At 41.6% G+C, this 13,738-nt stretch overlaps 1 protein-coding gene across 6 annotated transcripts in view; it reads left to right on the top strand.

The window, feature by feature from the left end:
- The window catches only part of smg1 (SMG1 nonsense mediated mRNA decay associated PI3K related kinase), a 133,706-nt gene that overhangs the window by 46,625 nt on the left and 73,343 nt on the right, over nt 1-13,738 (top strand). For all 6 annotated transcript variants that reach the window (XR_003983089.1, XM_030410385.1, XM_030410387.1 and 3 more), the window contains exons 23-32: nt 1,617-1,771; nt 1,885-2,018; nt 4,501-4,812; nt 5,186-5,327; nt 6,041-6,191; nt 6,420-6,540; nt 9,179-9,424; nt 9,804-9,955; nt 10,255-10,390; nt 10,749-10,893. Coding sequence is in view for 5 of the 6 variants with exons in the window: in XM_030410385.1 (XP_030266245.1) it covers nt 1,617-1,771; nt 1,885-2,018; nt 4,501-4,812; nt 5,186-5,327; nt 6,041-6,191; nt 6,420-6,540; nt 9,179-9,424; nt 9,804-9,955; nt 10,255-10,390; nt 10,749-10,893 (1,694 nt within the window). In the remaining variant the exon portion in view is untranslated. The remainder of the gene's footprint in view (nt 1-1,616; nt 1,772-1,884; nt 2,019-4,500; nt 4,813-5,185; nt 5,328-6,040; nt 6,192-6,419; nt 6,541-9,178; nt 9,425-9,803; nt 9,956-10,254; nt 10,391-10,748; nt 10,894-13,738) is intronic.

Raw genomic sequence — 13,738 nt, 5'->3', positions numbered from 1 at the left:
TATATCGCGATATTTCGTCTTGAGGTACGTTATCGATACACTGGTGCCAAATATCGATATTTAAAAATGTGTAAAAAAAAAAATATATTTTTTTTTTTTGGCCCACCACCACCACCCCTCTTCGGAGGACAGCTTTAGCTTTATTCAAACATAGGTATACAACCAAATAAAATATAAAAAATTGTTTAAGTAGCTCTGAAACCCACACATATAGATATTTAATGATAGTGGTAGTCAGTGTGTGTGTTAAGAAGAGACACTGTGCAATATACTCTTTGTTTACTTGGCTTTCATTCATGTGAAATTGATTGACAATGTTTTGTAATTCCTGTGAAATGGATTCAGTGCAGTCAATAAATTCTGAATTTCTTCAGTGACACAGATATCGTGATGTATCGTGGATGAAATTTCTTGCAATATATCGATTATCGCAGAATCGCTGTATCGTGATATTATCGTTATCGTGGGCAAAATATCGTGATAGTATCATATCGCGAGGTACCTGGTGATACCCAGCCCTAGTGTCCCCCAGGCTCAGTTCTTGGGCCCTTTACTCTTTATCATTCTGCTTTGAGAAAAGAAAGCCTTCTTCCATCTTAAGAATGTCTACATATGCTGCTCCTCACTCTCTCACCCTGTCTCTGTAACACTAATCCTTGCTTTTATCAGATCCAGACTTGTTCTAAATCCCTTGTTTTTGGCCTGCTTACTCAGGACTCTTGCAGCTGAATTCTGGACATAGCCCTCTGACACACACAGTCTTAGGAGCAGATCACACCAGCACTGGCTCACAGTACAGTTTCACATCAAGATTAAACTTCTCCTACATGTCCACAAGTCCTTTAATGGTTTGGCAGCTTCCTACCTGCCTAGATCTTTCAAATCCTTACTCCGCTTCTCCAGTGCCTATCTAAACTCAGTTCCTCCCTCCTGACTCTGCACCATGGGTGACAGAGCCTTCAATGTGTGCTCTCCCTCTGGGATTTTGCCAGTGCACCTTTGCTGCTTCCTTTAAGGTGCAAATGAAACCTCATTAAGACTAGCATTCTGGGGCGCCGTTTAGCTCGGTTGGTAGGGCAGGCATCCCATGAATAGAGGCTTTGTCCTCGCTGCAGAGGCCCCGGGCTTGAGTCCCGGCCTGGGGCCCTTTGCTGCATGTCACTCCTTCTCTCTCTCATCCTGTTTCTTATCATATCTTCAGCTGTTCTATCAATAAAGCCAAAAAAAGGCCAAAAAAAATACTTACGAGGAAAAAAAAAGGCTAGCGTTCTTTGATGCTCCCATATGTGCATTTTATGAATCATGTGTCTACATGTATTGTATCATGTATTATGTGCTTTGTAAAGTGTCCTTGGGTGACTTGAAAGGGGCTTATAAATGAATAAAAACATTTTTTTAAACTTGTATACACTTTTTTTACATTTTGTTGTATACGTGGTAATCTGTATGGTATCAGGTGAGTAGCATACCGTTCAAGTGACAAATGCTTGGGCCTCTGTAGCATCTGTGTGTCTCATCCTTGTTTTGTAACTTTAGGTGGTGCATAAAGGTAGCATTCCTAATTACTTAAAGTATTACCTGGTTAAATGAATCTCATGTTTTGGTGTGCTTGTCAGGGTCCGGAGTTAGAAGTTCCGCTGACATTGCTGGTGGAAGCTCTGTGCGAACTACGTTGTCCTGAGGCCATCCAGGGACTGGCAACTTGGAGCCTGCTGACCACTGGGAGGAGTCTGGGCTGGCTGTCGTCGGTCGCCCTTCAGGCAGAGGGACGGTAAGCAATGCTGCTATAACCAGACATCCTCACATTAGTGAAATACCCAAATTATCTACCTCCAAGTCCATTTATTTGGTGTCCTCCACTAAATTGTGTGCATGTCTGTGTAGGTTTGAAAAGGCAGCTCTGGAGTATCAAGATCAGCTGTCTGCTGTTACAGGGATGGACTGCAGCATCAAAAGTGCTGACTGTTGTCTTCTTCAATTCTCCAGCAACACAGGCAGCCCCAAACACACCAGCAACGGTAAACCAGCGCACATCTATGTTTAATGTAGTCCGCACCAGTTGAGTGAGGTTAAAGTTATAATAACATTTCTGCATTAGATTTAAGGCTGTGCAAAAAAAAAAGTATTATTTTCAAAGATATTACCATTGGGGTATTATTCACGCAAGACAAAATTATTGATTTTGCATCACAATTTTCAAAACAGATATCTAAATAATAAAATCCCGATTTGACATTTGTTGTCTGTACCAAACATGCTTTCATGCATTTGGAACAGGACCAGGATTTGAATGCAGGGACGTCTCTACAGCACTACAGGACATCATTATAATGCTTTTTTGCCACAAATTTGACCTTTTCATCTTAAAAAAAATGCAGCCTCTGCAAATTGGTATTACACCTGACCATACTGCCATTTTGGTGATATCTTGATTTATCAGAATCAGTATCAGTAGTCCTTTTATTGTCCCCAAAGGGGAAATTTGTGTGCCACAGCAGCCAAGGGACAGAAAATTACAAAAAAACAATAGTAAAAAAAACACTTAACAGTGTGGCAGTGAATGTGAATTATTATTTACAAATACAAATAATAAATATGGGTATTGAAAAAAATGTATCAGATAGTGCAAACCAGAGATGAGCTTTGTATAGTGGTTTTGCACAGTGCAGATTGAGGTCTATTGGGAGCAGTGCTGGTTGTAGAGTCTGACAGCAGCAGGAAGGAAGGACCTGCAATACCTCTCCTTCACACACTTGGGGTGTATCAGTCTGTTGCTGAAGAGGCTGCCCAGTGCTGTGATAGTGACCTGCAGGGGGTGGGACTCCTGCACCATCAGCGATGAAAGCTTGTCCATCATCCTGCTCTCTCCCACCACCTGCATTAGGTCAAGAGGGCATCCCAGGATGGAGCTGGCCTTCTTGATAAGTTTATCCATTCTCCTCCTGCTGCTGAGATGATGCTGCTCCAGCAGACTACCCCATAGAAAATGGCTGATTCCACCACAGAGTCATAGAAAGAAGTCAGGGGTGCCCCCTGCACTCCAAAGGACCTGAGCTTCTTTAGCAGATGAAGTCTGCTCTGCTCTGACCTTTCTTATATGTTGCTGCAGTGTGGTCAGTCCAGTCCAGTTTATTGTTCGTGTGAACTCCCAGGTACTTGTAAGATGTCACCATCTCAATGTCTGTTCCCTGGATTTTCAGCTGTGTGCAGGGTTGTTTGTGCCTGCAGAAATCCACCACCAGCTCTTTGGTCTTCCTGGCGTAGAGCTGGAGGTGGTTCTGCTGGCACCAGTCTACAAAGTCCTTAATGAGCTCTCTGAAGGCTCTGTTGTCCCTGTCCCTGATGATGCTGACAACAGCAGAGTCATCAGAGAACTTTTGTAGATGGTTGTGGGGTGATTGGTGGTAGAATTCTACGATGTACATGGTGAACAGGATTAGGGGCCAGGACTGTTCCCTGTGGGGCCCCTGTACTACTGTCCGACACACAGTCCCGAATCCTAACATACTAAACGTTTTTATACTGGGCAGCAAGCCGCCAATTTGGCCATCTTTTTTGCGGCTAGGTCCGCGGATTTAGACAGAGGGCGGTAAATTGGGGGTCTGTTTTGGTCCGCCAATTTGCCGCCTTGGAGGTTACGCCTCGACTACTATCTAAATCCGAGGCGTCAATGTGCCGGCAATTGCTTGAGATGGGACGATGACCTGCACTGTTGTGCAATCCACAGCCGGGCAGTTTTAAAACCAGGAAACTGCAGCCAACTGTGTCTGACACATTCCCGAATCCTCACACGCTAGCCGTTTTTAGCTACAGAGACCGAGGAGTGCCCCCGCACTCCATTTAAAAAAATTGCTTGCCCGAAAACTAAACTACAGTAAATCTTAAAAGTGCCTCTTTTGTCGTAATTATGCTTTTCAAGCACATCCAAAAAGCACCATGCTAAGGAGCATGCGGAATTCCTGCAGCTCAACAAAACCAAAGGAGCAGTAGACAGTACAGCACAGCAACTAACTTTGGCAGATGAGCTTCAACGACGCAAAAAGTTTCTATTGGAAAGCTTGAAAGCATTGGCAATAACACAGAAAGTTTTAGAATTCATTGTTTTAGATGCTCAAGCAATATCTGTTGTTGAAGATGAGGGCTTCTGTTGCCTACTGGAATACTTAGAGCCAAGGTACTCTCTTCCATTACTTTTTTATCCGAGACCAGTATACAGTTTATTATTAATTCAACAACTGTATCGGATCTGTATCGGTATTGAGACTGAAAAAGTTGGATCGGTGCATCCCTGTCGGAGCTGAAAGTTAGAGGATCATTCATTGCAGCAATTCCCTCTTACAAGAGTTGATCTTTCATGGCAGTTTAAATGGCCTAAACATAATGTATAACTGTAATCATCATAATACGGTATAACATTTTAGCCCCTGGAATGTTCTTGATAATTAGTCTTATACAAGTTTTGCTGTCTTGCCTATGATAAATATTGATTTCCTCTTAAAGGTGAAAGCCGGAAGACGGTGCTGTTAAAGTCCAGTGAGTGCTCCCCTGAGGTGATCAACTTCCTGGCCAACAAAGCGTGTCAGTGTTATGTGGCACTCTGTGATTGGGCATCTGTTAAGGAGTGGCAGGCTACCGTCCATTCCCTCAAACAGAACTCAACAAATTCAGTCAGCATCAACTTAAGGACAGATTTCAACTATATCCAGGCTCTGAGTCGCTTTGAAGATGGAGATCTGGCTGAGTGTGGGGTTCAGCTGGAGCTGTTGCCCGGAGAGGACTGCAGCTCGCTCTCCAGCAGTAAGGACAAGCTGGGTAAGTGCATTATAGGACATGCTCTGGAAATATGTTTTACTGTTTTCAAATTGGTAGTAGATTTTATTTGAATTAAGATGTCATTGTGTCATGTCATTGTGTCAAAAGGCATCAACAAGACAGAGTCGAAACTCACATAATTTAATGCAGTGTCCATCACTGCCTGCACCAACTACTCTCTACAACAACAGCCAAAACTTGTAGGCTTAGATGATTTAGATTATAGATTAGTGTATGTATTATGTATGCATAATAAAGTGGTACTCAATGGAAGAGCCAATTAGGTTATTCTCTAAAGTTCTCTTCGGACTGTCCCATTTAGCTTTTAACATTATTTTATGTATGTGCATGCGTGTGTGTCTGTGTCTGTCAGATCTTAAGCGGCTTCTGCCCTCCATGAGTCCAGATCCAACTGAGCTGCAGAGAGCCATTGAGGTGCAGCTCCTCCGGAGTGCTGTTAGTGCCATGTCAAAAGCCATTCAGCAGCAGGAGCAGAGGACCACCACCAATCCAGAGTAAGTGTAACCTGATTGTGTTTTTAGGTCCTGTTAAGTTCCCTACATATAATGCCAAGGATCAGCTGTCAGCATTGTTAGGGCAGTCAGTGAGTATCTAGGGCTCAAATAAGTGTGGTGTGTACCACACTGTTAGTACTGGACAGCATTTAAAATCAGACTGCATTTTTTCCTTATTTTTCCCCTCCACCTACTGTGGAATTTGCAACTTTTTATCAAATATATTCTCTACTAAGAGCAGCTATATTGGAGAACGTGGAACACAATCAGGAACTGCTTGAGGAAATGTCCTCAAATTTTGCAGAGAAAAAGAAGGGGAGACTGACGATATTTCATACTGGGAGATCTTGGGTGCCCACCTCCAAACTTAAGTTACTGTAAAATTATTAATAATTGTATGTGAAGTATTCACATTTTAAGATTAGTTGCTTCATTATGTTCTGTCAGAATCAGTCCTGTGTTAATATTCAGATAAAGATTCAGGATTGGTCTAAATTATTATGTGGTCTAAAAACTTAATGACCCACTGGTCCATTTGGTTCAAGGTGTGCTTTAAAAAAATAAAAATGTTTTATGAAAAAGCAGCAAATAATCAGAAGCTTTCTGAACTAAAACCAAGATGGCACCATATTTATCTTATTGTTGTATTTTTAGCACTTTTTTATGTCAGAGATGTGCAGTCTCTTGGTAACAAATGTGATGCAATGTTGCAGTACATTGGTGCGCTGCCTAAAACAAACTGGACGAATCTGCTTGGGTCCCCTTCGCCTGTCCACCTTCACGCTGTCTGATGCCCTTCCCACCCCACCCACTCTGCAGCTCCACTGCACTGCCACCCTGGAGAACACACTCACTGGACAAGAAGTATGCACACGCACACTTTCTCTTTGACTATGTAATCTGAATGAAATGCATTTATGCTAGAAATGTTTAAATGGCTTTGATTATTGTTTCTTTTAAGTGTTTGGACACCAAGAAATAAAAATAAATGTTATTCAGGAAAAAGGCAAATTAATGTAGCATGTTGCTTCCTAAGCCCTTTACAGATGTCAACTAAACAGATGCAACAAAGTAAACTTGTTTTATTTTCAGGACTGTGTGATTCCTCTATCCAGTGAGGCTCTGAGCTCTTGTAAGCAACAGGATGTCCAGCCTTTCCTTCATGCCCTCAGATACACCATGTTCCAGAGACAACACCTCCAAAAAATCAAAGGTAAATTATCAATGAGTAGAATAGCCCATGGGCAGCACAGTGGCTTGCACTGTATCTTTCCAGCAAGAAGGTCCAGGGCTCATTACCTGGTGCGGGCATGGCCTTTCCTAGAGGAGTTTGCATGTTCTCCATGTGCTTGCATGGGTTCTCTCAGGGAACTCCAGCTTCCTCCAACCCCTCTCTAAATTGCCCTTTTGTGTGAATGTGAATGGTTGTTTGTCTCTGTATGTCATTCCTGCGCTGTAATGGCAACTTGTCCATGGTGTACCTCGCCTTGCTCAATCTCAGCCCCCCTCCGACCCTGTAAAGGATAAGCGCTTAGAGAAGGCCTAGACTCACACAGGAGTATTGCGTTGATCAGATTGAAGTGTTCCTCATGCCGTTTTCTAATACTCATTGCTACTCTTTACTACAAAGGTTGGAGTAGTGCACCCTTTAAAACTAGTTTGAGGATTCCCCAACAACTGACTGTTTGTTGCATTGCCATGTTTTCACAATATAGTTGTTGTTATTATAATAATAATAATAATATAAGATAATAAGCAATAGGGCTGCCCGATGAATCGAAATTGTCATTGTCATCGCGATATGAACATGTGCGATATACACATCGCAAAAGACTGCCTAACGTGCGATATACACATCGCAAAAGACTGCCTAACATGCGATGAATACGAAAAATCATTTTGTTACATGTGCTATGCATGCACCTTGAGCATAACACCTTTTATCCTATCAGACGGAGCTCTGGATACAAGAGCCAAGCAGATGAAGCCCTAGCTAGCCTTGAGCTACCCTGACAAATTAATCGGCATCAGTTTGGAGGTGATTGCCAGGTTATGATGACTGAGGGAGGAGAGAAAAGCGATGAAAATGTGGTCGAAGAAGACCTTGTGGTGAATAGAAACAGCACTTCTGCTATATGGATTTATTTTGGATTCAGGAGAGACGACATGTTACAAACACAGGTACTGTGTAAAATATGACGAGCAGTTGTTGCAACTTCTGGAGGAAACACAACCAACCTCCATCACCACCTGCAATACAACCATAAAGACCTACGAGAACAATTCAAAACTAATGTTAGCCATCATTAACTGTATAATTAATAATATGCAAACGTCAGTATTTGTTTATTTATCGCTAGTTATATCGTCATCGCAATATTTAACAGTGTTATCGCACATTGCAGATTTTCCTCATATCGTGCAGGCCTAATAAGCAAGTTTTAAAGCTTTTTTTTTAAAACTGCTCTCCTCAAATTATTTAAGACGATTAGGGGACCTGTCTTGTAGGCTGAAAGACGTGCAGGCAATCAGATTTACTACTGACATTTGGACCTCCAATGTGTGCTCCATGTCTTTGCTGAGTCTGCACACTGGGTGGTCACAGTATTGCTGTCAACATTTACCTTACCTTAAGCTTTACGGGAATGATTTATTCCTAGGTTTATTTAAGTTGCTGCTGCGCTACTTTTTAAACTGTTCTATTTAAAAAGTGGCTACACTTTCACAGTTTTTAAAGGAATTGTTATTTACCCAGATTTTATTTGTTCCTCTTTTTGGTTATGACTGACTGTCAAAATAGATGATAAAAGAATGTTGTATGGCAATCATTCAATCCCAGATTTTACCTGAGCCAAATCTTCCACGAAAGTAATCACTGATGTTCCTTCAGCTCCTTCCTTTACCCCAGGTATTCTGATATTGTCATGACGTGAGCGGCCTTTGAAATCTGTAAATTTTGCCTCTGTTTGTATCTGAAGCTTCACCAGCTCAAACAAAACATTCTCCGATGACTGGACTCGGGTCTCTTCTGCGTTGATTCGTTTCTCCGCTTCTTTCACTCTTCGTGGATTCTACCAGCATCCTCTCGTATGCCATTTAGTTGCTAACTGGAGTCCTTCCTGAATTCTTGTAGCTCTTTCAATATTAAGTCCAGGTTAGCATCACGGGTTGGCCCCCAATTATCGCCCGGCTGCATACTGGTCTCTATATTGCTAATGCTACTAGCTTGCGGCAGTTGAATATCTTCTTCGTCGTTGTTTTTTAATTTACGCGTGACTTTTCCTCCCCTTTCTGATGGGCATAGTCAGTCACCTGCTGTAACTAACCCTGTCTTGACATTTGTCCCCCTATGCTGCCATCATGTCGCCGACTAGACCGGAAGTCCAAATACCCATTTTCCAAAGTAATGTTTTTAATACAATATCTTATCTTTCACTCAAGTATGACATAACTGTGCCATGACCGTCTCTGACCAGTCGATTCATGCTCGTTCAAGGCATGTGTTTTTCCACTGCACAGCCAGACGAGGTTAAATCACTTGTTTATGTTGATGATGTTTTGGGTGTGTGTTGGTTTGTACTATTCCTCCTTGCAATATTGAAGACTGAACACCTGACCAAATGGATTCAATTATGTATATATGTTTGCTGTATGCCAACTGCACATTGCCTGCTATGCAAGTTCTTCACAATAAAAGTCGTCTTGGTTCAGCTATAAGGAGATGGCTGCTGATAAGTTGAGAGTAAACAGTAAAATAAGATGTGAATCTAAAAAAGACTGACAAAGGGCTCTTGGAGAAATCTTTTGTCTTCATGAAACTCTGAGATTTCACAATATACATTCTTGTCCAGGTTACTCTTCTACTGTAGACGGCCACCTAGTGGAGCTTTGTCTGACTGCTGTGAAATTTGCCCGGAAAAAAGGCAACATTGCCCTGGCATACCGCCTGCTCAGCCTGTGCAGTGATGACACACCAGAGAAGGAGCAGCAGGATGAGCTGAGCCAGGATTTCAGGTGCCTCACTCTCGAGGGCACTCTTGGGGAGAAATGGGGACCAGAGCTGCAAATAGAAAAAGCCAAAGTCCTGAGAAATGGAGGTGGGTAATGAGACATTCAAAAGTTGTGCTAACCTGATAATCTCCATCATATCTTGCGAGAGCAGCTTTAACATCCAGCCACAATGCTCAGAACAATGTAATGTATGATTATTGTGAGACATTAAATGAAAAGTAAGTCTCAAAGTAACTCACAGAACCTGCATTCTTCAGCACTCATAGTGAATGTTGTGATGCAGAACAGTGAAAAAAAGCATTTCTGAGCTTTTGTACAGGCACAGGGATCACAACATTTTTGCTTACTGATCTCAGCTGAAACATCCTCAGTTTGTTAGAAACTATGAACTACTGTCTTTCAGCAGTGTGTTGTTGCTCAGGGCTTGGTCTTAGGTGTTCCTCTAAGCAGTGTCTCTGTCCAAAGGCCAGTCCATGACAGCAATGGAGATGCTGAGCAGGGCTTCTCTGTCCTACTGCCATGTGGGGAAGAATGAAGGGGCTGCCTGCCGCTCTCTGCTGACACTCTGCAAATGGCTGTTAGCTGACTGGAAGGACATGACACCTCAGCTTAAACAGGCATGCTTACCTATTATTACAGCTGTTCCTTTTACTTTGGTTTGACTTTTAATGTTTTGTAATGGCAGGTAAAACCTGATAACAACAAGGTCTCTATTAGTACAATATGCATTTTGGCATTCTGTTTTTTTGTTAGTAAAGTAAAAAATGCTTAGCTTAGCTTTCTTTACACAGGTCTAAATATATTATATGAAAATTGCTTTGCTTTTAACGACACCACACCAGGTGTGCATTGAGTTGTGGTACAGTTCAGGGGAAAAAACACAATTGTATAAGTATGGGTGATGTTTTGGTGATAGGTGATAAAGAAGTCAGGAGCAGGAAATTCATCCAATGCTGTTGGCAGCATGTCACCTCTGAGCCGGAATATCTCTGCTCTGCTGGAGCTTCCCCTGGAGGAACAGAGCATTCCCCACATCATTGCTGAGACCTCAGGTAATATTAATAGTACATGTTCATCTAGATTAAACACATACATTGATGGTAAAATTTTCATAGTAAACAAAGTTTAAAGCAGGGGTCTCAAACTCGAATTGGCTTGGGGGCACTGCTGGTATTATCATCATGTAGGAGGGCCACTTCATTGTTCCAAGTACTACATGAAAGCACCATTGTTTTATGTGTTAGTTTAATTGCTTATGAAGGTGCAATTTTAGACCCCTGTTTTAAAGTATTCATAAATACCAGTTAGGTGTACCAAAGCTAAAACATTTATGGCTTTTTGTTTTGTTTTTTGTCAGAAAGTATGGTAGACTTGTCAGTTTGATTCTAGCTACTACATTTCCCATTGTAGTGAGTGTGGGCGTTGGGGAACCAGACTTTGTGTTGGGCCAACTTTACCAGCTCTCCACCAGCCTGGCTCCAGAGATGGCAAAGTCTTGGGCAGCCCTTGCCAGCTGGGCTTACCGCTGGGGAAGGAAGGTGGTGGATAATGCAAGGTTAGTGGACCCAGTAAAATATATCAAACTCTTTTTCTTTTATTAAAATCAATGTTAATAAGCACTTCCCCTTTGCCAATATAATCTATACACCTGACAGGTGTGGCATAACAAGATGCTGATTAAACAGTAGGGCTGGGCATTGTGGTAAAAAAAAAATTACCATGATAATTTTTTCCACTTTGATCAGAATAGATATTTATAATTTTTTTTACTAGATAATTCTGCCAGTTTGAAGAGTATCTAAAATGACTGAAGCCTACACATTAACATGAGCCGCTTTTAGACATGTGCAGGCCTCTGTGTGAGGTGGACGGAGGTGTTGATGGCCTGCACTGTAGTGCAACCCACAGCCGGGGAGTTTTAAAACCAAGAAACAGCTGATCACAGCAGTCAGTCCATCATTTCATCCGCGGACATTAAGATGAGCAACTGGACAGCCGCTGAGATCCAGGAGATGCTAGCGTCTCCTCGGTCTCTGAAGCTGTTTGGTTGTGTTAGCTTGTTGTTATTTTGAAGACAAATATGTTGTCATTGTTCACAGCCCAACTTCGAGCTTCACGTCACGTCATATGTTTATGCCTACCTCAGAGGCGGCTTTTGGAAAAGGAGGAATATTACGCCTCCGTTTTAGAAAGACAGGCCGGTGTACCCTGGCCTTCGCCCATACAGTTCACTGGATTTGGCCCCAGTAACCCCCCTACCCCTTGAAAAAGGGGGATAAAAGCGATAACATCCACACGACCCTCACGGAAAAGCAGAAGAAAACGAAACGAAACTAATGTATAACAGCGTACAACCTCCTATAGCTATTACCGGTACAAGGTACACCTGTGCAAGAATCATGCCGTTTGATCAGCCCATAGATGTGCCACACCTGTCAGATGGATGGATGGATGATCTTATCAATAGGGCTGTCAATTCATTCAAGCTGCAGTCTGGAGTTGTGGACTCAGCCAGAAAATTAAAATGAGCACAGCTCCCAGGTCAGTGTTTCTTTCTCTTTGCTGCGCTGCAGCTTCAAAGCCCCTCCCCACAGAGGAGCCTGCCGTGCACTAGCAGGCTTTTAACCACGGTAACAGGGGAAGCCAGATAACCAAGATGGCTTATTCATATTCAAAATAACATCAAGGAAATAAGCCAGGATGTTCTATTTCTGATCAAAACAACTAAATAACGATGACGAGTGCCTTATGACACATTACATGAGTAATAAACAATATTCCTCACATCGCGGTAAACAGAGTTACCAGGTAATCATTACCCGGTGCAACATTTTTGCCATGCTGCCTTCTGAAGCATGAGTAACGTTATTTCTTTAAATCAGTTCAACCACTTCAGAGCGTACTTAATACAAACTAACGTTATAAATGCACGTTCACATGAAAGACACTTTTGCTAACCAGTAGCCAAAAAGACAAAGCTAAACACCATAGTCAGTATACAACTAACAAGCTAGATTTAGCAAGAAGCTACGTAGCTCGACTGCAACATCGTGTGGCGATATGCACTGTTGCGAGTATTACTGTAACCGCCGCCACCTTAGTCTTAAAGTTAAAAAATATAATGAAACGTATATCAAGCAGCGGTCCTTACTTGTCCAGCAGAAAAGTGTCCAACTCTGCATCACTCTTGAGTCCTTCCTGCAGCTCAAATCCCGCAGCTCCCTCCACCTCTGAAATGACTCTCCAATATTTATCCAAATTTTCTCTCTGGTCTTCTAAATGTACCAAAACGGATATTTATCCAGTTTCTAATACTCTTATCAACATGGCAGTGAACAAATATGCTTGTTTTCTGCAAATGTATGTTTATTATTATTGCAACAATCCAAAACAACCAGAATATAAGAATATTCTCCGGATTAACCTCAAAGGTATGACATGCTCAAAAAATATGCTGAAATCATAATATGGCAAATTCAAGCCCAACAAGTAACAATAGATAATATTACTAAGGAATGTTACATTCAGGTCAGTATTGCCAAACACAATGTGGTGTCCAACTTGTATAGGTCTGATTTCAGAGCTAGCATAGTACTGTTACTGCGGTCACCTTAGTTACTAATTATATAAAATCTGCTGTTGATAAAGGGAAATACTGTGTTGCCCTCTTTGTGGATCTAACACAAGCTTTTCATACTGTTGACCATGCTTTGCTTATATGGAGGTTAAGTGATGTTGGCTTTTATTGTAATTCCTGTAATTGGTTCGTGAATGATCTATCTCATAGACAACAATGTGTGACTGTGGGTAATGATCATTACATGTTTTTATCATTGTCTAAAAGGGTTCTGCAAGGTTCAGTACTCGGTCCTGGCTTATTCACAATCTATATTAACAATATGACATCCTCTATAACAAATTGTTACGCTCATCGTTATGCTGACGATACAGTCCTGTACTGCTGTGCTAAAACAGCACATAAAAGTTGGTCAGAAAAATGATAGTACTGCCAAATCTTTTTTCCCACTTGATCCTTATGTAGAAAGGAGAAACAACATTTAGATTCAGACTAGGGCTGCACGATTCTGGAAAAAATGTGAATCACGATTTTTTTGCTTAGAATTGAGATCACGATTCTCTGGCACGATTTTTTCACAAAATGTTTATTGCACTGATGAGTAAAAAAACATTGTAGTATGGCAGAGGCATATGCCTCTGCCAAAGCAATGTTTTTTTTTTTTTTTGTTCAAGTTCTATCATTGGATGAGAAATGATTTTTACAAAAGAAAAAAAAAAAAAATTGTCTCCAAGATGAGAGGGAATCCTTTAATCCCTCATGTTGTACAGTGTTTATTGGGGCCATATCTTTGGCTAGGTGATGTGTGATGGCTGCTTTGATC

This window comes from Sparus aurata, chromosome 24 (genome assembly GCF_900880675.1).
Source record: "Sparus aurata chromosome 24, fSpaAur1.1, whole genome shotgun sequence".
NCBI classification, from domain to species: domain Eukaryota; kingdom Metazoa; phylum Chordata; class Actinopteri; order Spariformes; family Sparidae; genus Sparus; species Sparus aurata.
This window is presented reverse-complemented; position numbering and strand designations above follow the sequence as displayed.